Genomic DNA, 26,520 nt, shown 5'->3' with positions numbered 1-26,520 from the left:
ACCTACATTTTTATTCTTATCTATTATTAGTCCTGCAAATTTCATAACCAAGCCTTATTTTTCACCGGGGAATCTGAAGGGGAGATGAAAGTGTGTGTGGGGGTGAGGTGAGTTTGTGGGTGTGTATTGAATAGTTTGATGGCTTTGATAACACTTTGAAGATGCTGCTACTAAATGTATTTTCCTTTTGTACCACATAAGTTAGATTTTCAGGAAAAAAGTAATGCAAGGGAGACAATAGTGTGGAGATAAAGAGCACTGAAAAGCTTCATCAGAAAGTTAACCCATGAGCAAGGGCATTACCCAAATGTAAACAACGTTAAATGAGAGAGCGAAAGCCAGCGTTTGGGGTCACACACACACACACACACACACACACACACACACAACAATATAGACCAAGGCAACCTCTGTTTAAAACACACAATTCAGAGACCATGAATGTGTGCCTCCTGGTAGCCTCCTTCACGGCACATGCTGTAATTATAAGGATACTGAAAAGTGCCTCAATGTGTGTTAGAATAATAATGTTATTGCCATATGGGGGGCAGGGTACCACAAGTAATTCATTAATCTGATGTTTATACCATATAAGGCATACAACTAACTAGGATGATAATTTCTCAGAGTGAGCAATAAAAAAAATCAAACATGGTTTTAAATGTTGTCAGGCGGGGGAGACATGTACTTGTGTACATCTACATGAACCATTGACATAGGATGTCAAACACAAACACCGACACACACATAAAGCGCTCATGTTTTGACACTTGGTCTAACTCAAATAAAGTACTGTATGTTTCACAAAATAAACAATCCATCACAGACATGTTCTGCTCCAGGTATCAGAACCCAGTCTAGACTGATATGCAAGTTTGAGGCTTTGTTCCCTCAGACAAATTGAACCATCCTATTCTACCCAGCCATACTCAACAACACTAGATATTGCCAAAGTTTAACATCGCAAACATCCTTTGTGTCAGGTGGTTTCAGGGCAGTATTCAATATAGGCCTACTGTGCAAAAAAGTTGCAACAAAGCATCTGATATTGCATGACCTATTATTAATATTGCCATTTAAATTCAGCTGAACTGTCAAACTCATGTAGACAAAACCAACAGCACAGGTTACCAAGACTATCCGTTGGCCATCAGCATACCTTGGCGAATAGCATACCTTGGCTAATTTAACTAGATTTTAGATCTAACTTTGTCATTACCTTGCCTCCACCTTCCATATTTGATCAGTGAAGTAGATCGATGGTTGAAAGCAGGTCTTTCGGGACAACTCTTCAGAGGCAACTAAAATCCACAGGGCTTACTTACTACACCGTCGTAAGCCTTTTTCAATATTGATATCAACGTTTTAAAAAAAAAATTTAAAATACACAATTCCTTAATACAGTTTCATTATGCCGTCTTTCCTTATTTCTTGTATGTTGCGTTTGTAGACCGTTATAGACTCCCATGACTTGCTGCTAATGGACATAAGCCGGTTAATATAATTCAAGCAGGTTGCATTGTGATTGGCTGTCGCCAGCTTCCAAGCGAGCGCTTCGGACGTGAGGGACCAATGTCTGTTTATGAAGTGTGGGAGAGATCCTGTTTGTAACATATGGCTCTGATTGGTTGTGAATAGCTCGGCAGATGACGTAGCCCATAACAAACTACAGTACTACAGGAAAGTTTTATGTGATGGAGAGAGACATTTTTCCACTTCAGTCCATATTTATGTGTTACTTTGAAAAAGTAATCAAAGTATTTAAGGCAAGATAACTTGTTAATAGATTAGCATTTCAATAATCAATTAAAGACTATAGCTTATCACTGAAACATTTTTTTTATTGTTAGGCTATTTTAATGGTATAGCATTCACTATGTGCAGACGCTATTAAATGATAACAAACACAAAGACAAGACGATCAAATGTAGGCTCTCTTTGAAAGGGACAGAGTGGCATGTGCTCAGGTGGAAGTGCATAGTAGTGTTGATGTAGGAAGATGGCCAAGGTTGAGTTCCTTGTAGATTAGATTAATTAAAAGTTCAAGCACTGAGGTTATTTATAAATGAGACCATATTGTGGGGTGAGTGATCTTCATAGTAATCCTTCATTTTGTGATAAAAGCACCAAATTTGGTACAGATTATATCAAAACTCAAAAGATGTAGATAACGGTCCAACGCAGGTATGGCCCTGTGGCAGACACCTTCCAAAATGGCCACTAGCCCTCTTATTTGTATTAATAATATAAATTCAATATTCTACATACTCCTACAGTAATTGTTTAGGTATTTTCGAAATGTCAGATTGTTTTGATAAGATGTCATTACGGTCAGACTGGGACCCTGGAGAACCATGTTTACATGGGAAAGCAGTAGGGGTGGCACAGATTTTTGCAGCATCTGTTAGGTGAAGTGCATCTATGTTTAAACAATATGTTTTTCTATGCATCGGCAGGAAAGAATGTCAGCGTTGAGTAAGCTCAATGGAGGAGGTGTGTTAACAACAGCTGGTGCCCAATCTTTAATATTAAGGAACTCTTGAAGTTCTGGGTACGCGCAATGCTGTTGAGGGAACGCCAAGTAAAAATGTGATTCACATTAAAAAAATATATATATATTTTTAAATCTTCACATTTTCAAACAGCACATTTAGATTTTACAACGGGGCTATACATTTTTATTTCTCGCCTGAGTAGCCTCGTTTCACTGCCAAAAATAAAATTAAACCATCTGGTGTTCAGTGAAATAACACCACAATGTAAAAAACAGGTAGCCTAGTCAAATAATTAATGTTTTGGACACTACAGTGAAAATGGTTAACTTGGTTAAAGAAAGGTCCCTGAACTCTGGTGTATTTTCTGCATTATGCAGGCTATCAAGGGGCAAAGTATTTACAAGTTTTTTTTAAATTGAGAGACGAGCTTAAAGTTTCTTCACTAATCATCATTTTCACTTGTCTGACCGCTTGCATGATGACGAGTTTCTCACACGACTGGCCTATCTGGGTGATGTTTTGTCCTGCCTGAGTGATCTGAATCGAGGATTATAGGGACTCTACGCAACTATATTCAATGTGCAGGACAAAATAGAGGCTATGATTAAGAAGTTGGAGCTCTTTTCTGTCTGCGTTAACAAGGACAACACAGGTTTTCCCATCATTGCATGATTTTTGTGTGCAAATGAACTCAAGCTTACGGTACAATGTAAAAATGTTATTTGGCAAAGGACTTGAGTGAGCTGGGTAGGCAATTACGCAGGTACTTTCCTGAAACGGACAACACAAACAACTGGACTCGTTATCCCTTTCATGCCCTGCCTTCAGTCCACTTACCGATATCTGAACAAGAGAGCCTCATCGAAATTGCAAAAAGCGTTTCTGTGAAAATTGAATTGAATTCTTAGGGTCTAAGCCCCTTTTTTCTCAATTTAAACCTGAATGACGTGCCCAAAGTAAACTACCTGTTGCTCAGGCCCTGAAGCCAGAATATGCATAGAATTTGAACACTTTGAAGTTTATTGAAATGTTAAAATAAGTATATAAATAATATATAGGAGAATATAACACAATAGATATGGTAGGAGAAAATCCAAAGAAAAAACAACCGGACATTTTTGTTTTGAGAGACCATCCTCTTAGAAAGGCAAGTAAAAGGACATATTGAAAATTTGCTCCCTGGATTCAATTCCTTTGGCTTACACAGGATGTCAGCAGTCTATGTCCAAGGTTTCAGGCTTGTAACTTCAAAAACAAATAAGAAATATCAGTTTTAGTACAGGGACACAGTCTTGGAAATTCGTGTTTGTGCGCGCCATGAAGACAGTACGCACCTGCTAAAATCGGTTTCCTATTGAACATACTTCTTTACGTAAGAAATATTATAGTTTGATTACATTTTAGGGTATCTGAGGAGTAAATAGAAACTTATTTTGACTTGTTGAAACAACGTTTAGGGGTAGATTTTTCTGATTCCTTTCTCTGCATGTTGAATGAGTGGATTACTCAAATCGATGGTGCCACCTAAACAGACTTTTTGGGACATAAAGAAGGATTTTATCTAACAAACGACACTACATGTTATAGCTGGGACCCTTTGGATGACAAATCAGAGAAGATTTTCAAAAAGTACGTGAATATTTAATCATTATTTATGAATGTAAGAAATCTGTGCCAGTGGAAAAATATTTTGATGTGGGGCGCCGTCCTCAAACCATCGCATGGCATGTTTTCATTGTAATAGCTACTGTAAATCGGACAGTGCAGTTATATTAACAGGAATTTAAGCTTTAAGCCAATATAAGACACTTATATGTACCTAAATGTTTAATATCCATCATTTTTCTAATTATTTATTTGAATTGCACTACCTCCAATTTCACCGGAAGTTGTCCCGCTAGCAGGACGCCTATCCCTCAGATGCCACTGCCAGATTTCTGGATAGAGCTGCGCTCAGAGTTTCTTGCCTTGGCAAATCGCGCTGTTAAAACACTGACGCCCTTTGCAACCACTTACCTATGTGGGAGTGGATTCTCTGCCCTCACTAGCATGAAAACTAAATACAGGCACAGACTGTGTGTGGAAAATTATTTAAGACTGAGACTCTCCCCAATACAAGCCAACATTGTAGTGTTATGTGCATCCTTTCAAGCATACCCTTCTCATTAACCTGTGGTGAGTTGTTCACAATATTTGATGAATAAATAAGGTTTTATATGTGAGATGGTTAAATAAAGAGCAAAATTATTGATTATTATTATATTATTATTTGTGCCCTGGTCCTATAAGAGCTCTTTGTCACTTCCTACGAGCCGGGTTGTGACAAAAACTCACACTCATTCTTATGTTTAATAAATGTATCGCATAGTGTATGTGTGGCAGGTTGACAATGATGGCAAAAAAACAACATTTAAGAGAGCGCTGACCCTAGTGCAAGAGGGGGTATGCAGCTGAAGGTTGAATGTTTGAAGGGGTACAGGACTATAAAAGTTTGGGAATCACTGCTCTAGACCATACTATTCACCAAGAGCGTTTTCATCTATATTTTTCGTAGCTGTCTATTTACCCCCATAAACCGATGCTGTCACAAAAACTGCACTCAACTGGCTGTATAGGGCCATAAACAAACAATAAAATGCTGATCCAGAGGCGGCCCTCCTAGTGGCTATAGGACTGTTTCGCTAGCGCAGACTGGAATATGTTCTGGGATTCATCTGATGACATTGAGGAGTTAACCACATCAGTCAGCGGCTTCATTGCAAAAACTTGTCACATGCTTCTGTATGCAGATGCCACTGTTATGTATGCTATTGCCCCTACGACTGACCAGGCTATGTTGGAGCTGCAAAGTCCTTATCAATTTAAAATCAGTACTTAATTCGGAAAAACTAAATGTATGCTGCTTTCTAATGCTCTTAGAAATATTTCAGATGGCTTACAGTACACATTTACACATTAGATGGTTCTTCTATTGAGCAGGTTTGCACCTATAAATATCTGGGCTTTTGGATTGACAATCATTTTACGTTTAAAAAACATATGGATGAGCTTGTTAAGAAGTATAGAACTAGATCATGATTCTCTAAACCGCAGGGAGCAGATTGTACAGCAACTTTCCTGCCAGTTCTTGACCATGGTGACACCATTTATCGGAATGCAACAGCCACTATTCTTAAACCTTTGGATGTCGTCTACCATAGCGCCCTACATTTTTTGTATTGCTGTCCGCAGGGCACAATTGTAAATGAGACCCTGGTCTCGATGGGTTCCCCTAAATAAATAAAAGTTCAATAAAAATGAATAAGTGCATCGAGGACTTCATTCTTACAGTGACCGTACGTACATATCCCAAACAGAAGCCATGGATTACAGGCAACATCCGCATCGAGCTAAAGGCTAGAGCTGCCTTTTTCAAGGGGCGAGACACTAATCCGGACACTTATAAGAAATCTCGCTATGCCCTATGACAAACCATCAAACAAGCAAAGCGTTAATACAGGAGGATCAAATCTTACTACACTGGTTCTGACACTCGTCGGACGTGTCAGGGAATGCAAACTATCACCAGTTACGAAGGGAAACTCAGCTGTGAGCTGCCAAGTGACGCAAGCCTACCAGACGAGCTAAATGCTTTTGATGCTCGCTTCGAGTCAAGTAATAATGAACCATGCATGAGAGCACTAGCTCTTCCGGATGACTGTGTGATCACACTCTCCGTAGCCAATGTGAGTAAGACCTTTAAACAGGTTAACATTCAGAATGCCGCAGGGCCAGATGGATTACCATGATGCGTACTCAGAGCATGCACTGACCAGCTGGCAAGTGTCTTCACTGACATTTCCAACCTCTCCCTGACCCAGTGTCATGTTCTGACCTTAGTTCTTTTGTTATGTCTTTGTTTTAGTATGGTCAGGGCGTGAGTTGGGTGGGTTGTCTATGTTCCTTTTTCTATGTTGTGTTTTGCGTTTGGCCTGGTATGGTTCTCAATCAGAGGCAGGTGTCGTTAGTTGTCTCTGATTGAGAATCATACTTAGGTAGCCTTTTCCCACTTGTGTTTCGTGGGTGATTATTTTCTGTTATGTGTATGTCACCTTTCAGAACTGTTTTGTTTCGTTTCTCCTTTGTTATTTTGTTTAGTGTTCTCGGTTTAATAAATATATGATGAACACTTACCACGCTGCGCTTTGGTCCTCACCTCATTCCAACGACGATAATGACACCCAGTCTGTAATAGCTACAGTTGGTCGGAAGTTTACATACACTTAGGTTGGAGTCATTAAAACTAGTTTTCAGCCACTCCACAAATTTCTTGTTAACAAACTATAGTTTTGGCAAGTCGGTTAGGACATCTACTTTGTGCATGGCACAAGTCATTTTTCCAACAATTGTTTACAGACAGATTATTTCACTTAAAATTCACTGTATCACAATTCCAGTGGGTCAGAAGTGTACATACACTAAGTTGACTGTGCCTTTAAACAGCTTGGAAAATTCCAGAAAATGATGTCATGGCTTTAGAAGCTTCTGATAGTCTAATTGACATCATCTGCGTCAATTGGAGGTGTATCTGTGGATGTATTTCATGTATTCCTACCTTTAAACTCAGTGTGCCTTTGCTTGACATCATGGGAAAATCAAAAGAAACAATTGTAGACACGCACAAGTCTGGTTCATCCTTGGGAGTAATTTCCAAACACCTGAAGATACCATGTTCATCTGTACAAATAATAGTACGCAAGTATAAACACCATGGGACCACACAGCAGTCATACCGCTCAGTGAAGCAAAGGGGTGGCAGCATCATGTTGTGGGGGTGCTTTGCTGCAGGAGGGACTGGTGCACTTCACAAAATAGATGGCGTCATGAGGAGGGGAAATTATGTGGATATGTTGAAGCAACATCTCAAGACATCAGTCAGCAAGTTAAAGCTTGGTCGCAAATGGACAATGACCCCGAGCATACTTCCAAAGTTGTGGCAAAATGGCAACAAAGTCAAGGTATTGGAGTGGCCATCACAAAGCCCTGACCTCATTTCTATAGAAATTTGTGGTGCAGAACTGAAAAAGCTTGTGCAAGCAAGGAGGCCTACAAACCTGACTCAGTTACACCAGCTCTGTCAGGAGGAATGGGACAAAATTCACCCAACTTATTGTGGGAAGCTTGTGGAAGGCTACCCGTTTGACCCAAGTTAAAAAATGTAAAGGCAATGCTACCAAATACTAATTGAGTGTTTGTAAACTTCTGACCCACTGGGAATGTGATGAAAGAAATAAAAGCTGAAATAAATCATTCTCTCTACTATTATTCTGACATTTCACATTGAAATAAAGTGGTGATCCTGACTGACTTAAAACAGCAAATTTTTACTCAGATTAAATGTCAGGAATGGTGAAAAACTGAGTTTAAATGTATTTGGCCAAGGTGTACATAAACTTCCGACTTCAACTGTATATGTTTCAAACAGACCACCGTAGCCCCTGTTCCCAAGAACGCCAAGGTAAACTGTTTAAATGACTATCACCCCGTAGCACTCACATCTGTAGCCATGAAATACTTTGAAAGGCTGGTCATGGCTCACATCAACATCATCATCCCAGATACAAATTCTCAAATTCTCCAATTTTCATACCGCGCCAACAGATCCACAGGTGATGCAATCTCTATTGCACTCCACACTGCTCTTTCCCACCTGGATGAGAGGAACACCTACCATACCAGTCAAAAGTTTGGACACACCTACCCATTCCAGGGTTTTTATTTATTTTTACTATTTTCTGCATTGTAGAATAATAGTGAAGACATCAATCTATGACATAACACATGTGAAATCATGTCGTAACCAAAAAAGTGTTAAACAAATCAAAATATATTTTATATTTGGGATTCTTCAAAGTAGCCACCCTTGTAGAAAATAGTAAAACATTAAGAAAAACACTTGAATGAGTAGGTGTGTCCAAACTTTTGACTGGTACTGTATGTGAAAATGCTGTTTATTGACTACAGCTCAGCGTTCAACACCATAATGCTCATCACTAAGCTAAGGACCCTGGGACTGAACATCTGGATCCTGGACGGGCCACCCCCATGTGGTGAGCGTAGGTAACAACACATCCGCCACGCTGACCCTCAGGGGTGCGTGCTTAGTCGCGAAGAGTGCATGACAACACATCTTCCCCCTCAGGAGGCTGAAAATATTTGACATGGGCCCTCAGATCCTCAAAACGCTATACAGATGCACCATTAAGAGCATCTTTACTGGCTGCATTACTGCTTAGTATGGCAGCTACTTGGCATCCAGCCGCAAGGCGTTACAGAGGGTAGTATGTACAGCCCAGTACATCACTGTGGCCGAGCTCCCTGCCATCCAGGACCTCTTTACCAGGCGGTGTCAAAAATGGTCAAAGTCTCCAGCCACCCAAGTCATAGTCTGTTCTCTCTGTTATCGCACAGCATGCGATTCCAATGCACCTGGAACCAACTGGACCCTGAACAGCTTCTATCCCCAAGCCATAAGACTACTAAAAAGTTAGTTAAATAGTTAACCAAATAGCTACCTGGAAAATCTGCATTGAACCTTTTTGCATTAACTTTTCAGGCTCATCACATACGCTGCTGCTTCTACTGTTTACTATCTGTCACTTCATTCCTAGTTATATGCACATATCTACCTCAATTACTTCCTACCGCTGCACATCGACTCAGTACTGGTACCCTGTGTACACAGCCCAGTTATCGATACTCATGTATTTATTATTACATGTTTTACTTTTCTATTATTTCTCTATTTTCTTTCTCTTTTCATTGTTGGGAAGGACCTGTAAATAAGCATTCCCTGTTATAGTCTACACCTGTGGTTTACGAAGCATATGACAAGTAAAATTTGATTTTGATCAGAACATCCTCCGCCTTGTTTTGGGCCAGCATTATAAAGGTTGAAATAAATAAACATAACCCGGAAAGAGAAGTTTGGCATGAACCTTGGTGCAGGAGTAAACAGCACACGCCTGACAGGAAATAATCCTTAGCCAATGACTTGACCAAGTTCTTGTCAAGTCCTGAGTTGTTAACTACGGCATCGTGGTAATCCCAAACTGCTCTTTTTTTAAATTCAACCTTTGCTTTGTAAGATGGGTGCCACAGCCTCCAGATCTGTGATGGCTTGATATATAAATCTTTTCAGGACACATAAATCTGCAAAAGTTGGTGCTTTTATCACAAAATGTATAATCATTATGGGAACGTCAGTTTAGCTGCCCCACTAATACAACATTTGCATTGGAAATAGATTTAGAATTGAACCTGTTGAAAATCAGGAGGAGCAATTGGACGTCAAATGAACAATAAATGTTTCGTATGGACTCACATTCTGGCTGAGTAGGCTCTGGCATCATGCTACTATTAGTGGCCTCACTGGCCTGGTAATGACAAGGAAGACGTTATGTCCACTTTTAAAACATTTAGTCATGTGAATGCCTGAAAATTTAGGACAATGGCCATTGCTTATAGTAGAAGAATAGAGGCCAGTTCCATAAATGGTTATGAGAGACAAGTAGTAATACTCAGCTGGAGGGAAGCTTTGCAAGTGGAGGGAAGGGATGCTTAGCAGATCTAGTTTACAGCTCAAAACCACCTACAGGACAAAAATGCCAATATGTTTGGTTTAATAAGAAATGGGTCTGAAGTGCAGTACTTTTCCATGTTGTGTGAAATGCTACGGGTAAATGTGTTGCTGATATCATTGGATGCATTTTAGCCAACCTTTGTTCATTATAGGGAGCTGTCCGGTAATCGGAATGCGTAAATTAACAAAAAAACTTGAATGAGATGCAAGAAAAGACCACGTCCAAAGACTTCTGCTCTAAATTGGGATTTAATCAACTCTTTGAAAGTGAACATAAACAATAACGTTAAAAGAAAGAATGGGTGGAGTTTTGGTGGGGTCAGTATTGTTAAATATATAAAAAGAGAATACTTGAATACAAGCCATTGTGAACACCTTGTGACAAAGGCCATGCAACATGATAAATGATAAAACAATCCTACATAGAGGATAAGCTAAGCAATGTCTAGATGAGTCCTTTTGTCCTGTAAACAAATTCACCCAAAGAACGTTTGATTATATTATGACAAGTATTGAGTCATTTAATGTCAGGTCATGTCAGTCACTACAGGCCGAAATGCTAGAAAGGAAACAGGATAGTGGAAAGCACATTGGGTATTTGCAATCCAATACTTGCATGGTGTCATTTACCACTGAAAGGACTTCCACCTCACGGAGGCTTCAATAATTTGGTGAGTCCATATGTTTCTACTAAGTTGTGTGCTAGCCAAACAACCTGCAAACAGCAGAATAAGACAGGCCAGCCAACTGATGTTTACAAGAAAGAACCAGGTCTGCACCGTCTTAGTTATGACATTATTTACGTGTTACAGGATTATTTGATCATTTGTTCTGTCTCTCTGTATGTCTGTCCCTCTCACCTGTCATGGAAGTGTTGCATTGTTTCTCTCATGTGAGTACAGGTGAGCGAGTGCTTATCTGGACAGTTCCTAGCACTTACTGTAATCCCCTTGAGCACAGTTTCTATTTTAAGGAAGCGCTTCTCAATGGTTTGATAATAGCACTTCTGACACCTGGATGATGCTGTGGCTGAATGTAACATTCAGGTCTTAGGACCAGATTTACTAAGCGTTTGCACACAAAGTTACAACCTATACATTTCAGAACGGAATCATTTCTAAAGCTAAACATACTATTGGTTACATTTCAACTCAATCCTAACCTAAAATAACCTTTGTTTCCTTTTATTCCCTCTGAAATACAACAACTGCAAACTTTTCACCATGGAAATATTTTTGGTCTTTTTGGTCTTACATCTTGCCTGTAAGACCAAATGGAAGTTTGAGATGCACACCTTTGTCTTGCAGGTGTATTGGTGATGAGGGCTGAGGGCTGTGGCTGAGGGCTGGATGTGAACTGGCCGATGGCCACCTTGACTTCCCTTGAGAGAGGATGAGCTCAGGTAAAAACATGACACCTAATCCAGGTGGTCACGTGACCTCCCCCAGTGCTGCTGTCTCATGGGAATACTCCCTGTCTCCAGGGTGACTCACCCTCACATGACGGTAACCTGATCCCCTCAACACCTGCTTGCTCTGATTGAGGCCGTACCTGTTCTTGCTGCCTAATCCAGAATCCTGCCTCCATCCTGCCTCCAACCTCCAATCCCAGCCAAACCCAGGAGACGGACATCCAAACTGGCCAATCCAGAGAACAGAGGAAAGACACAAGGTATAAGTGCTTTGAGAGACACTATGCACAATGAATAAATCATGAAAGTAGACAAATACATGCAAGGCCATCAGTAGAACAGCCACGAATGTGGTATAAGTGGCATGACACAGAACAAATATTGAGGTAGACTGGTGCAAGGATATTTCTCCTCAAAACAACTAGTTCACTCTGTTTAAGCCAGTGCCAAAGCAAACGTGTTGTAGTAGAAATGTAGACGTTTTACTGTGTAGCCTAGCAGGCCGTTATTCCGCCCCAACCTCCTCTCTCTGTCATGTACCTGTTGTACTGTATAGTTGAATGGGGTCTGCCAGTTTGCTGAGTTCCAACAGAAGGATCAAGGCCTGATCTGGTGGTGGGCGGGGGCAAAAGAGTATGACCAGTGTACCCAAAGCAAGTACGCCCACATTCACTTCCTCACCGCTCTTGTCCCAGTCATCAAGGGCCATTTTGCAATTGAGATTGACACTGTCCAATGGCTCATGGCACAGCATGAAAGCGGAGTGTCAAATTGAAACCATCACCCCAACAAAGGTGGTGATATCACATCAGTGCACAGCGCATGCAGTTTCATGCCACTGTTCTGTTGCGAAATATTTATTCCCTTTTGCCTCTTTTTTTCTGTGACTAGGAAAAATATGAGAACAGGCTCCCCCCAAAAATTGACGAGTCATTCAGTTCAATGATGGGCAATTACACCCTTATTTAACAGTACTGCATGTCCGCTGTATGGAAATGAGCGATCTGACTTGAAAATGGGCACATAGGCCTACTCTCCAAATCGTATTGTGGCCAACCGGAGTGCTTTTTGAAGGGATTGTTTGACAATCAGATGAAAACATGACTGGTTGTGTTTATGCCACATTAAAATGTAACAGATGATAAAAGTTATATGACAAACCTTTATTAGGCTTGCTATGCCCACGGAGATCACTAAATTAATAGGGATTCTATATGCAATGCAATGGTTAGACCCATAACATTTTTAGTAGTAGGCCTCGTACCAGTAAGAAATGTAATCTACTTTCACCCCTTGTCATAGCTAGAGTCCCTGGGTCAAGCTGGTAAATGTACTGACTAATCGAATGAATGGGTGAATTAACTTAATGAGCATGGGAATTTAAATGAAGGACACGAGTAACTGGAATTCCAAATGTGACAGAGACAGTAAAATAACATGTTCTAGCTTTGAGGTATCTCTCGACAGTTGTTGACCATTTTCTGGGAACCAAAATCCCATCCAGGAGAGTTAAAGTTCTGAACAAGGCTTATAAATGTTCTTCAAAGGATTCCTGCAGTAGATGAAAAGATCCCAAAAAGTTAGTCCAAGCCCCTAAAAAACAACAACAGGATGTTGCTCAAAGGAGGATGTGAAAAGAAAGGTGGAGAGTTTACCACATCAGCCATTGCTTCCAGAGATCCACTCTCACTTGTGGCCATGGGAAGATGTTTCCATATCTCTTAGAAGTCAGTGTGTTTGAGGAATGTAGGTGAAAATATATGTTTAAAAAAGCATTGTCTTTACACAGAAAGTTATACTTTCTTCCAATGTGAGAAAACCGTGCTCTGTAGCCTACACCGTTTGGCCTGTTTGTGTTTGAACGCCTGCCCTTCGGTTTATGCAATGCTCCAGCAACCTTCCATAGATTTACAGAGCTGTTCGGGCAACCTAGTAGCAGGGCCCTCTTGGCAGTACTGTGTGCTGCTGCCATCTTGTGGAGAATAACACCCATAACTTTGAGCACAGAAAAGCAGGACCTAATACTGACCCAACACAACACCATAGAATAAAACATAAACTTAAATGCCCGTGTAGGGAAGTTGTCTTGCACATACATAAAAGAGCACTGTCAATTTAATACAAAAAAATATCAATGTGTAAACATTCAGCTGTTCAAACACTGTTGGAAAATGACAGCAACTCACTATGGTGAAATGACAGCAATTAAATGAGGCTGTATGTCAGTGATGTACCTAAATAATTGAACATTCACTTTCCTTATATATTCTGTTCAGTATAATTTCAGATGATCAGAAACTCCAAAACATGTTGTGCTTAAATAAGCGACATACAGAAAAAGTAGTCAATTATTTTATACAACAATAATTAGGTTTGGCTGTATCAGGTTAGGATAAGGGCCTTAATGTATTTAGAGCAACATCAAGAACAACATGGCCAGTGAGTGGTACACAGCATGTAGTGGTGTATAATTCCAGAGTTGACCGTAGGTCACTTTTCACACAGAGACTCTCCCTTCTTCTTCTTCTTCTGTTGTTTTTTTTCTAGATTATCGAGCAAAAAGCCTCCAACCAGTCAATCAGCATCTCCCAATTACTGTGACGCCACGTCAAATATTTCCATCTACTGCTCCAAGCTTTGTCACATGATGCGAGATCAACACAAGGCCATAGTTAACACACTACGTGTTCAATGTTCCTAAATATTAAGAGTTGGTGAAATGGAATTGCAGAAGAAACGTCTAAATGGTCGAACAAACATGGGAGAAGCTTGCAAAGTAAATAGTCAAAATACAAAAGGAATGTATCTCGCTCAAAACACTGTAATGGCATTGACTTCAAAACATCAAGAGGCTACACAAACATGGATGATATTCTGTATTTAGCAGATTCAGTTAAGGACAATATAACCCCCAGTCAAGTACATCTCAGTGGTACTGATGGACTGTACTTGCGATTAGATTACATATCGCTCAGCGTTGTCCCAGGCTATCAGCCATGTCTTTTATGCAGTAGTAGGATATAAAGTTTGTGTAGAGATGGAGAATATAATCCTCTGTACAGCTAGGTCAAAGACAGGTCAGAACTAGCCTGCTATAATTGGACCACGCAGTATGCACATGCTTAATTTCAGTCATCAACTCCATGTACGTGCAGTACCATACTGTAATCAGATTACATCACAATCACGCCATCTACCGCACTATGGCGGATGATATCAACCGAGACAGCTGTGTCTATGTAGCCATGTATATTTTGCCCCATCTTCTTCGTATTGCTAAAAAAAAACTCAAAATGACATACACATAGTGAACACATTTACACAATACAATATCACTCCTCCAAGATATGTCTGAACAATGTAAATCTACCCCATCAATCAAAGTTTAGCTCATCAACATGATGTAATATCATTCCATATAAGAATACTCAAAAATAAAAAACACTTTCTACCAGAAAGCTATGATATGAAAAAGCTGTAAGAGGTTAAATGAAGCCCCGGGCCTGGCCCTTACCTGTTCTTGGCTTGGACCCCTTACCAGACTGGTGGCCTCTGTGGGGCCAGGGATAGGGGTCTTGACCCCCTCGGTGGTGGACATGGTCTTCTGGTCCTATGGTCTTGGTTGTGGAGGGAAGCTGAGGGCGGAAGCTGAGGAGCTGTGGTGGTGGTACAGCAGCAGGGAGAAATAGAGTCAGAGGCGGCTATCTAATCCTGGCTGGATCCCACAGTGTGTGTGTGTGTGTGTGTTTATGTGTGTGTGTGTGTCAGAGCTCCCATTCATCCCAATCGGCCTCTGTCGTCACCTACAAACAGCCCATTGGACATTACTGTTCGAACTGAACATACACTAAACAAATTACATGGAATATACCAGCTTTTCTAGGAGCATAATAAACAGTTAAATGCCGTTTGTTAATAGCCGTCTCACTTCTCTTTAAAGTGTGCTATTGTTTTGTTATTAGTCATTATATATTGGTTCCACAAAATATTTTTGTGTGAAAAGTCAGGCAGCTAGTATCATTGTGCACAACTGCTTCAATCTGATCATAGTAATTATTCACTTTACGGTTCCTTTTTCCTTCCACGTGATGAGCTGATAAAAAAACTTCCTGCCATCAAATAAAAGGTAGAATACAGCAGCCTCACTTCCCCAACCATTTCCTGCCCTAGCCGTTTCCTGGCCTGCCTAAATACCCTATTGCTGTCTGCACCTGTGTGTCTAGCACAATTACGTGTACAATCACTTAGTAGCCTTCGATGTCCCCCGATTGAATTACATTTCGGAACCTTTTATTACCCAAGACCGAGAACAAATCATTCATATTTTAATTGTTTCAAAATGAGCACTCGGGTGATTAGCACTCTGTTTTCAATCATATATGACTTTCCATTGCACCATAAATGGACCATAAACTCAAGGCCGTCAAGCTTCAGAAGTTCTATATAGTCCCCTGTAATGACTCTCTCTCTCTCTTTCTCTTTCTCTCTCGTCGGAGTGCATGCTGGGAGTGAGTCGTCAAGCAGGGGTGATTGTGAGAGCGAATGGAATTTATTTTTCACTCTATCGGGTTGTTGTATGTGTATATATATATATCGATTAGTTTAGTTGTTTTAAGGGTATATTGTTTAAACTATCACTAAGCACGTATAGGGGTGGTGGGATCTTTGAGGTTGGTTTTTCGCGAGGGCACAACCAGCGGGTGGGGCTGGTTGCTATGGCCACTCGTGAAAATGGAGAGTTTGAAAAACTTAGTCGGAGGCATGGAGTAAAGATTCCTGCTGTGACAGGGTGTTCAGTGGAAGAATGTAGCTTGGCTGTGGGTGCTATCATTGGGTATGATAGCATCAAATCAGCCTCAAGGATGAATAGCGCTGTAGTGATATTCTTAGATTCAATTGAAAAGGTGAATGAAATAGTTGAGAGGGGTGTTGTGTTGAGAGAAACACAGACGCCGGTATTTCCGCTTATGAATCCGGCGAAGAAAGTCATGCTTTCTAACGTGCCACTATTTGTTAGAGATGAAGTGTTAGCGCGAGAGTTATCTCGCCATGGTCAAATAGTATCTACAATAAAGAAGGTTCCTTTTGGATGCAAATCTCCGTTGTTGAAACATGTCGTGTCTCATAGGAGACAAGTGCATATGATTTAAAAAAAGGAAGGAGATGAACTGAATTTAGCGTTTAGCTTTAAGATTGATGGATTTGATTATGTATTCTATGCATCTACTGAATCAATTCAATGCTTTGGATGTGGAAGAGAGGGGCATTTGGTGCGTAGTTGTCCCGAAAATGAGCGCGCTGAGCCTGGTAGTAGTTTTAGTGCGAGTACAACTAACGCACCACCGCGAAGGGATGAGGGTACGGGAGAAGAGAGAAGGTGGGCAGATGTGGTTGGAAAAGCAGGAGAGGAAGGCAGTGTGGATACGGGGGCAATTGTGGTAGATCAGAACAAAGAGGGAGGGGAAACAGTAGGTGAGATTGCGACTGCCGTCGCTGAGGTGGTGCTGGAAAATGAAATTGGAAGTCAAGAAGAGATTGAAATAATGGAAAAGGAAGCGGATGTTTTCAAAATACCGAGGAGTAAAAGGAAGAATGTAAGGGGTGGTGAAGGGTCTAATTCTAAGAGAAAGGTAGAGTTTGATAAATCAATTGAAGATGAACAAGGTGTAGAGATGGTGGAGTATTCTTCTGGGGAGGATAGTGAGAGTGAGTTATCTGACGCGTCACAACAATATAGTGAGATAAATGGGGTGGAAGGGAGGTATGGGATCGAGAGGATACGTCAATTTTTGAAGTTGACAAAAGGGAAGAAATATATGCAGGATTACAATGTAACTGATTTTTTTCCCTGAACGTGAATTGTTTATTGAATCAGCAAAGTTTCTGATGTCATAAATTACAGGGAGAAGTTTGAAAAGCCCTGAAATTGCTAGACTCAAGAAAGTGGTCACAAGAGTGATAAGTGATGTAAATTCTAAAGAAAATGAAAGAGTTCAGTTGCAGTCTTAACTCTGTAAAGAGATGTGGTGGCTGGATCTTCCTCTGTATATATTTTTTTATCCATGAGCAGTTTTAAGATTTCTTCTTTAAACGTAAATGGGGCAAGATATGTTAAAAAAAGAGCCATGGTGTATGAGTTAATTAGGGGAAAGGGAAGTGACATAATTTTTCCACAAGAAACGCATAGTAATTTGGAAAATGAAGTTATGTGGCAACAGGAGTGGGGGGGGGGACAGTGGTGTGTAGTCATAAAAACTCAAAAAGTGGGGGTGTGGTTATCTTGTTCTCAAAAGGGTTTTTGCCGTTGTCATATGAGGTTGAAGAGGTAGTTGAGGGGAGGTTATTAAAAGTTAGAGCAAGGTATGAAAACATCACTATGTGTCTGATAAATGTATATGCCCCAGTGGTGACAGTTGAGAGGGTATGTTTTTTTAGAGACACTATCAAATACCATTGAGAAATGTAACAAAGAAGATTATTTGTTTATTGCTGGGGATTTTAACTGCACAGTTAGTGATTTAGATAGAAATCACCAAGAACCTCATATAGCCTCAAGGATGTTTTTAAAACGCCTTATTGTAACAAATGAATTGTGTGATATTTGGCGGAGTCAACATGGAGGAACAAGGCAGTACACCTGGGCGCATGTGAGAGAGAACATCATCTCTATGGCCAGGTTAGATAGGTTTTATGTTTTTGAGCATCAATCTCAGGTCTGTAAATCAAGTGTGATAACTCCAGTGGGGTTTTCCGATCATTGTTTAATAACAGAGGTGGTGTTCATTAACGATGTAAAACCCAAAAGCGCATACTGGCATTTTAATATAACTTTATTGAGTGATGCTCACTTCAGGAACTGTTTCAGTTTTTTTGGGAGAGGTGGAGATCTCAAAAAGCCAGTTTTGTATCCATTCAACAGTGGTGGGATATAGGGAAAATCCAGATTCAACAATTTTGTAATCAATACACGAGGAATGTCACCAAAGATATCACCAGATCAATGAAAGCCCTAGAGATTGAAATAGTGGAACTCATGACGTTGGTTGAGACCACAGGAGATCGAGGCCATACTCAGGCCCTCAAGAGGAGAAAAACTGCATTGGCAGACCTGCTGGGTATCAGAGTACAGGGGGCACTGGTGAGAAGTAAATTTCAGGGAATATCTGAAATGGATGCCTCATCCAAATTTTTCTTTGGTTTAGAGCAGTGGTCACCAAACTACGGCCCGCGGGCCGGATACGGCCCGTCAGCACATTTGGCCCGGCCCTCTGAACAATACCAGAGACGCTATCGAATTTTTTTCCTATTTGGCCTCCAGAAAAAAAAATCCTAGGCCCGGCCCTGTCAAAGAGAGAACGGAATAATGGCGAAAAGGTTAGGTAAGAGAAAAATTGATTCAGAATGCAGGGTATTTAACCTGCAGTGGACAAACAATTTTTTTTTTGTTCAATGCAAAGAAAAGGCTGTTTGTCCCATCTGTCAAGAGACGGTGGCGGTATTCAAAGAATACAATCTTCGCCGACACTATGAATCCCGTCACAAAGACAAGTACGATAGCTTGCAAGGCCAAATACGAGCAGACAAACTCTCAAAGCTAAAAAGTGGACTACTATCTCAGCAGAATACATTTGTACGCCAAGCTCAGCTGAACCAGGCATCCGTTCGGGCCAGCTTTCGGGTTGCTAAACTGATAGCAAGAAGCGGTAAGCCTTTCACTGACGGAGAGTTTGTTAAGAAATGTATGGATGCTGTCGTGGAGGAGGTGTGTCCCGAGAAGAAAGATGCATTTAATGCCGTAAGTCTGTCGGCGAGTACAATCACCAGACGCGTTGAAGAAATCGGGAGTAATGTATATGCCCAGCTGCAGCAGAAGACGAAAGAATTTGACTTTTTTCATTAGCACTGGATGAGAGCACGGACGTGCAAGACACAGCGCAACTGCTCATTTTTATTCGTGGAGTTAGCGCAAACTTTGAGATATGCGAGGAGCTGGCAGCCCTCCAAAGTCTCAAAGGGACTACAACGGGAGAGGATATTTTTGACAAAGTGTGCCAAACCATGGAGAAGTTGGACCTGGACTGGTCAAAGCTAGCTAGCATCACGACTGACGGGGCTCCTAGCATGGTGGGCGAAACTCGCGGTCTAATAGGACGCATGAACCGGGAGTTGGAAAAAAGGGGTCTCACCGCCCCGCTACGAGTCCACTGCCTAATTCACCAGCAAGCACTGTGCTGCAAAGTGTTGAAGTGGGATTCTGTAATGAAGGTTGTGATGTCGTGCATAAACTTCATCAGAGCAAAGGGACTTAAACACAGGCAGTTCCAAGAATTCCTGTCTGAACTGGAGTCTACGCACGGAGATGTGCTGTACTACACAGAGGTCCGATGGCTGAGCCGGGGCAGAGTTTTGAGGCGTTTTTACGAGCTGCTACCCGAAATTAACGCATTTCTTCATTTAAAAGACAAAACGGTCCCAGAGCTGATCGACCCAGAATGGAAATGGCACCTCACATTTTTAACAGACGTGACAGAAATACTTAACAGCCTTAACTTGCAGCTACAAGGCGAGGGGAAACTCATTTGCGACATGTATTCACACATAAAAGCATTTGAGGTGAAATTAGCGCTGCTTTTGGAACAAGTGAAAAGCGCAACTTCGTCCATCTTCCTGCTACCCAAAACCTGTCGACAGAGAACCCAGCGGTCCGTTCCCAGCTGAAAAGTGCGTGGAAGCACTGGAAATGCTGAAGGTGGAGTTCGGTGTGCGATTCAGTGAACTACATGTTCATGCAAAAGAAATCCGTCTTTTCAGAACCCCTTTGTTGCCGACATTGATGAAGCCCAGCCTTCATATCAGTTTGAGTTGGCTGAGTTACAGAACTGTGATGTTCTGAAAGACGCATTCAAGCCCAACAGTCTCATTGACTTCTATGCCGCCCTCCCAAACGACACATATCCAAACATCAAAAACACGCAATGAAAATGTCCACAGTTTTTGGCAGCACGTATATCTGCGAGAAAACCTTTTCGCATGAAACTGCTGAAAACCCCGATGAGATCAAGATTGACAGATGAACATTTGCATCAGTGCTTGAGACTGGCTGTAACTAGAATGGAACCTGATATTCAACTTCTCACCAGCCAGATGCAGGCCCACAGTTCACACTGATGAACATACATAGGTAAGCTCACTTTTCTGACTTGAATGAGTCATTCTGAGCATAAACAAATATAATCATAATAAAATCTACTGGGATAAAATCCATCTTTACAACCATACTGGTAGTGAAATGTATTGTGCTGTGTAGGTGCTGTATCACTTAGTTCAGTTTCTCAACCTGCTTCTTTTGTGGTTTTCACAGGGAAGTTGATGAGAGAGAGCTGCAAACAGCGGTGTCTACAAGCCTACTGGAACCTACAAAAGGATTATAAGGAAGGAACACAAGAACTTTAAGAGACTGCTCATATGTGTCAGAGAGATTCTGCTCTGACAACTGAGCTGAACTTTTATCTGTTAAGATTGTGCATGGCACGACAGAAAGTTAATGTTCCATGGCTTTTTTTCTATGAAGAACCCAGAGATAGTTATTTAGTTATTATTTATTTCCTGTTTTTTCTGTGAAGAACTCAGAGAGGGTTATTTAGTTATGATTTATTTCATTAATAGTGTTATTATTTGTTTCCTGACTTTTTTTCTGTAAAGAACCTGGAAAGGGTTATTTGGTTATGTGTGGCTTTCTGGAAAACAATACATTTTTTAAGCTCCCCTACGATCGTCACACTTTTTCTGTTACAAACTGACACCGGCCCCCCATCAGAGAAGGGAAAAGTTATGTGGCCCTCACAGGAAAAAGTTTGGGGACCCCTGGTTTAGAGAAAAAGAATGGACAAAGAAAAATTATTAATTGTCTCAAATCAGCTGTTGGACAAGAGCTCACTAGCCCTAGTGAAATTAGAAAGAGGGCAGTAGAGTTCTATGCTGAGCTCTACAAGTGTGAGTACAAAGAGGACAAAACAGTGACACAGCAGTTCTTTGATGGGCTCCCAAAGGTGGCTGCAGAAGCTCAGGTTGAGCTTGAGCAACCATTGTCTTTGCAGGATTTATACACTGCATTAAAAGGCATGGAAAATGGAAGGGCACCAGGCATTGATGGGCTTCCCGTTGACTTTTTTAAGTCTTTTTGGGCTATGTTGGGAGAGGATTGGTTAGAAGTAGCTAATGATAGTTTAACCGGAGGGTTACTACCAATAAGCTGCAGAAGGGCTGTCCTCACCCTACTGCCCAAAAAGGGTGACCCGAGGGAGGTGAAGAACTGGAGGCCGGTGGCTTTATTGTGCACTGATTATAAGATATTGTCAAAAGCTTTGTCCAACAGGCTGAGGGAGGTGATGGGGCAAATCATACATACGGATCAGTCCTACTGTGTTCCTGGCAGGCAGATAGGGGATAACATTTCTCTGATTCGTGATTTTTTGGACGTCTCTAGGGCTATTGGGTTGGATGCTGGTCTAATTTCAATTGATCAGGAAAAGGCATTTGACCGAGTTGAACATCAATATTTATGGCACACGTTTGAGGCGTTTGGGTTCAGCTCTGGTTTTATTGCCATGATAAAGGTGATATATGGTGACATTGAAAGTGTATTGAAAGTTAACGGTGGTTTGAGTGCTCCTTTTAAAGTGTGTAGAGGTATTAGGCAGGGATGTTCTATGTCAGGGATGTTATATGCCATTGCTATAGAGCCACTACTAAATATCATTAGAAGTCGCATTGCAGGGGTGTGCCTTTCAGAGGATATTACTCCTATTCGTCTCTCAGCCTATGCTGATGATGCAGTTGTGCTAGTGAAAAATCAAGTGGAGGTGGATAGCTTGAGTCTAATGGTTGATCGTTTTAGGGGAATATCCTCTGCAAAGGTAAATTGGGAAAAGAGTTGTGCGTTACAGATTGGAGAATGGTCTGGAGGGATCATGGCTTTGCCAGGGGGGCTAGAATGGTGTAAGGGAGGTTTTAAGTATCTTGGAGTGTACCTAGGAGATGAGGGGACTATGGAAAAAAATTGGAGTGGGGTGGTTGAAATGGTGGAAGGGAGGATGAGGAGATGGCGTTGGTTATTATCTCGTATGTCATATAGGGGGCGCACTATTATAGTTAACAATGTGATTGCATCTGCACTGTGGCATCGGTTGTCAGTTTTAGAACCACCATCTGGCCTTCTGGCTAAGATACAGGCAATTATTGTGGATTTCTTTTGGGATAAATATCACTGGGTTCCACAAAGTGTTTTGTATTTGTCAAAAGAAGAGGGGGACAAGGTCTTGTACATCTTGCTAGTAGGGCTGCTGCTTTCCGGTTTCAGTTTATTCAAAGGTTGCTTTATGGACGGAGTCAGTGCATTGGCTGTTGGAGGAACCTCTGATGTATGGGGCAAGACTGGATTGTACAACTGCAGTTGTTCCATATTTCTCCAAGATTCTGGTGAAGGGAAAAATCATCACCTTAAGACAGTTAATGGCCATGGCTGGGCCCGCCTTAATGGATGGAAGACGAGTGGCAGAACATTTGGGGATGAGGTCGGAAAGGATTGTCGGACAAATGCTGGGGAGCTGTAGGAAGGCTCTGTCAGCGGAAGAATGGGGTATGCTTAGTAGTCACAAGAAGAAGGTACAAGATGAAGACGTCTCATTTCCAAGACTAGGGATTACACCAAATATCCCAGAGTCAGAAAGAAAGGCGTTATTGCTGGATTTGGGAGGGTTGGAGGAGGTGGGTTTGGATGAGGTGAATGGGAAGGATTTGTATAGGGGGTGTGTCAAGGTGTTGAATAAAGAGAAATTGAAAAATAGAAAAGACACTCCATGGAGGGTAAAATTGGGCATTGATGATAGGGTAAAGCCAGCATGGAGAGAACTGTACAAACCACCGTTACAAAAGGGTACTGGTGATATGCAATGGAGGGTTTTACATGGCATCATTGCAGTTAATGCTTTTGTATCTGTTATTAATTCAGATGTTAGAGACGGATGTCCTTTTTGTAATATAAGAGAAACCATTTTTCACTGTTTTATGGAGTGTGAGAGGATAAAACCTCTATTGGAAATGCTGGAATCTTTGTTTAAAGCTGTAGGGGAATTTTTCAATAACACTGTTTTTATTTTGGGGTTTCAATATAGTAAACAACAGAAAAGAAAATGTTACATTTTATTTTGGGACAAGCTAAGATGTCAATTTTTCTGAGTAGAAAACATAAGATAGAAACGGGATATGGGAAGGATGTAAGATGTGTTTTTAAAGGATTAGTGAAAGCAAGAATAAAAGTAGATTTTGAGTTCTTTTCAGCTGTAAAAGATCTCCTATTATTTGAGGAGAAGTGGGCATACGAAAGAGCGCTTTGTTTTGTAGAGGAGGGGAAATTATTTTTTGCCGATGAAATAAGTTGAATGTATATGTTATGTATTTATTTTTATTTAGGAATTACATTTGTTGTTTCATTTCTGAAAAGGCAGTGTGTCATTTTTTTATGTTAACACTTGAGTAAAAAATAAAGGTTTTTATAAAAACTCAAACTCTCTCTCTCTCTCTCTCTCTCTCTCTCACACACGCACAAGACACACACACACATTGTAATGCACTTGCATGTTACTCTATCAATGCACAGCTTTGGCAGACCCACTCACACACCCTAACCAAACTCAAATTTTGTGGGAGATGCAGTAACATCACAAGTAAGGGTTAAATCTCTCTGTGCTACCATGGAGACAATGACAGGCATTCTGTACTACAGCCGTGTCATCGCCATTCTACAAGACAACAAGGGAGGAGGGCCAGGGGGAAGGGGGAAGGCCACAGGCTAATAGATGCTAACCATTGGCTCATTTGAATCACATGACTGCTTTTGGAATTCTAATTCATGCAGGATTTTTTCCCACCTCCAGCTCCTCCTCTACCCTTGGTCTATTCTGAGGCTGGCAGAGCAAGACTCAGATATGGTGTAGTATAACAGGAAAGAAACAAGAAACCTATACAGCATGGAGGGAGGCCTGTGTTGAAGGTATGGAAGCGTGGCTTTGTGTCTTTTTGAAAGTCATTTTTCATGCCTTGTTGATGCTGTAACTATAACTCTGACCCTGTTGTGTGCTTGTTGTTGGAGTATGTGTGCATGATTTACTGTTTGCATTTGTGTATGTGTGCGAACTGGTACATGTGGATTCTCTGCAAGTGTTGCTGGTGTAAGTGTGCGTGCTTGTGTGTGTGTGTGTGTGTGCATCCATGTGTTTGTGTGCCTCTCAACTAACATGCCGTCTGCAGTCTCTTCAGCACACTATTCAGACACTTAAGTCTGACCTGGACAGTATTGGAACAGTTCTGTAAAGATTTTACCATTTTATTTACATTTGTCAAGTGTATCAGGGACTGACTTGATTCAAATCATGGCATTCTTGTTGAATGGGCTCTCTATCCATGGATCCAAAGGAGACAGACTGTCTAGTTGGTTGAGGATCAAAACATGCCATTTCTGTTAGGACTGTCTTATGACAGCTGAAAGCATCTCCTTTTACTATCATGTCGAACTCACATGCCACTCTCCCAACACATGCACACGGAGTAATGTAAAAAAATAAATGGCATGCTTTCGGGAACCATTTGATGTTTGCATTGAAAGATCAGTGAGTGAAGGCCTGTAGACGTTGAGTACAGACAGACTGCATTTACCCAGATTGAAATGGTAGACCTATAACCTGTATGAACACTGATCATAAAAGATCTGTGGGAGAGCTTCTGACAGCCGAGGCAGCAGAACTCAGCGTAACTCAGTGTGTCGTTAGGAAGTGAGTGTCGACAGGTTGGAGTGCCTCGGCTCTGATGAGGTATGGCCCTGTCCCCTCTCCCCCTTTGGGCAAGGCAGCTGGTCTGGAGGGTCTGGAGGTCTGGGAGCAGATGAAAGTGACTCCTTCTCACGTCCAGGTGTTATTCCTCCTGGTCCTGCTGGTCCCTATGCTTGCGCTCTCTCTCTCTCACTCCCTTTCTCTCTCTCTCACTCACTCCCTCTCTCTCCCTCCCTTTCTTTCACTCTCTCACCCCCTTTCTCTCTCTCTCTTTCTCTCTCGCTCTCTATCTCTCTCTCTCTCTCTCTCTCTCTCTCTCTCTCTCTCGCTCTCAATTCAAAGGGCTTTATTAGCATGGGAAACATATGTTCACATTGCCAAAGCAAGTGAAATAAATAATAAACAAAAGTGAAATAAACAATAAAAAATGAACAGGTAACATTACACTCACAAAAGTTCCAAAGGAATAGAGACATTTCAAATGTCATATTATGGCTATATACAGTGTTGTAACGATGTAGACAAGGGAAAAGAAATAAACGTAAATATGGGTTGTATTTATAATGGTGTTTGGTCTTCACTGGTTGCCGTTTTCTTGTGGCAACAGGTCACACATCTTGCTGCTGTGATTGCACACTGTGGTATTTCATCCAATCAATATGGGAGTTTATCAAAATTGCATTCGTTTTTGAATTCTTTGTGGGTCTGTGTAATCTGAGGGAAATAATATGGTCATACATTTGGCAGGAGGTTAGGATGTGCAGCTCGTTTTGGGCAGTGTGCACATAGCCTGTCTTCTCTTGAGAGCCAGGTCTGCCTACGGCGACCTTTCTCAATATCAGGGCTATGCTCACTGAGTCTGTACATAGTCAAAGCTATCCTTAATTTTGGGTCAGTCACAGTGGTCAGGCTTTCTGCCACTGTGTACTCACTGTTTAGGGCCAAATAGCACTATTTTTTGTTAATTATTTTCAACGTGTCAAGTAATTCTATGTTTGTTTTCTCATGATTTGGTTGGGTCTAATTGTGTTGTTGTCCTGGGGCTCTGTGGGGTCTGTTTGTGTTTTCTCTCTATATCTCCCTTTACAACAACAAAAAACACACGTGATTTTCAGACACGTGTGAAGTTTCACATGTTAATTTTGAGCTTCAGAGGCAAATCGGCAG

At 41.2% G+C, this 26,520-nt stretch overlaps 2 protein-coding genes and 1 long non-coding RNA gene across 4 annotated transcripts in view; 2 read left to right on the top strand and 1 right to left on the bottom strand.

The window, feature by feature from the left end:
* The window catches only part of LOC115132012 (solute carrier family 2, facilitated glucose transporter member 1-like), a 44,238-nt gene extending 28,991 nt beyond the window's left edge, over window positions 1-15,247 (bottom strand). Inside the window, exon 1 of the mRNA XM_029664176.2 lies at window positions 15,042-15,247. Within this exon, the coding sequence (XP_029520036.1) occupies window positions 15,042-15,125 (84 nt within the window). The 5' untranslated portion in view covers window positions 15,126-15,247. The remainder of the gene's footprint in view (window positions 1-15,041) is intronic.
* Window positions 15,248-20,524: 5,277 nt separating this feature from the next.
* LOC135572531 (uncharacterized) lies at window positions 20,525-23,860 on the top strand. Its single transcript, XR_010464374.1, has 2 exons — window positions 20,525-20,708; window positions 20,889-23,860. It is a non-coding gene; the product is annotated as an uncharacterized LOC135572531 (long non-coding RNA).
* A 630-nt stretch (window positions 23,861-24,490) lies between these two features.
* The window catches only part of LOC115132010 (polyhomeotic-like protein 2), a 45,423-nt gene continuing 43,393 nt past the window's right edge, over window positions 24,491-26,520 (top strand). For both annotated transcript variants that reach the window (XM_065020653.1, XM_029664173.2), the window contains exon 1: window positions 24,491-24,578. The gene's annotated coding sequence lies outside the window, so the exon portion shown is untranslated. The remainder of the gene's footprint in view (window positions 24,579-26,520) is intronic.

Source organism: Oncorhynchus nerka, linkage group LG7 (assembly GCF_034236695.1).
Source record: "Oncorhynchus nerka isolate Pitt River linkage group LG7, Oner_Uvic_2.0, whole genome shotgun sequence".
Lineage (NCBI taxonomy): Eukaryota > Metazoa > Chordata > Actinopteri > Salmoniformes > Salmonidae > Oncorhynchus > Oncorhynchus nerka.
The sequence above is the reverse complement of the archived record's forward strand: the minus strand, read 5'-3'. Positions and strand labels throughout refer to the sequence as shown.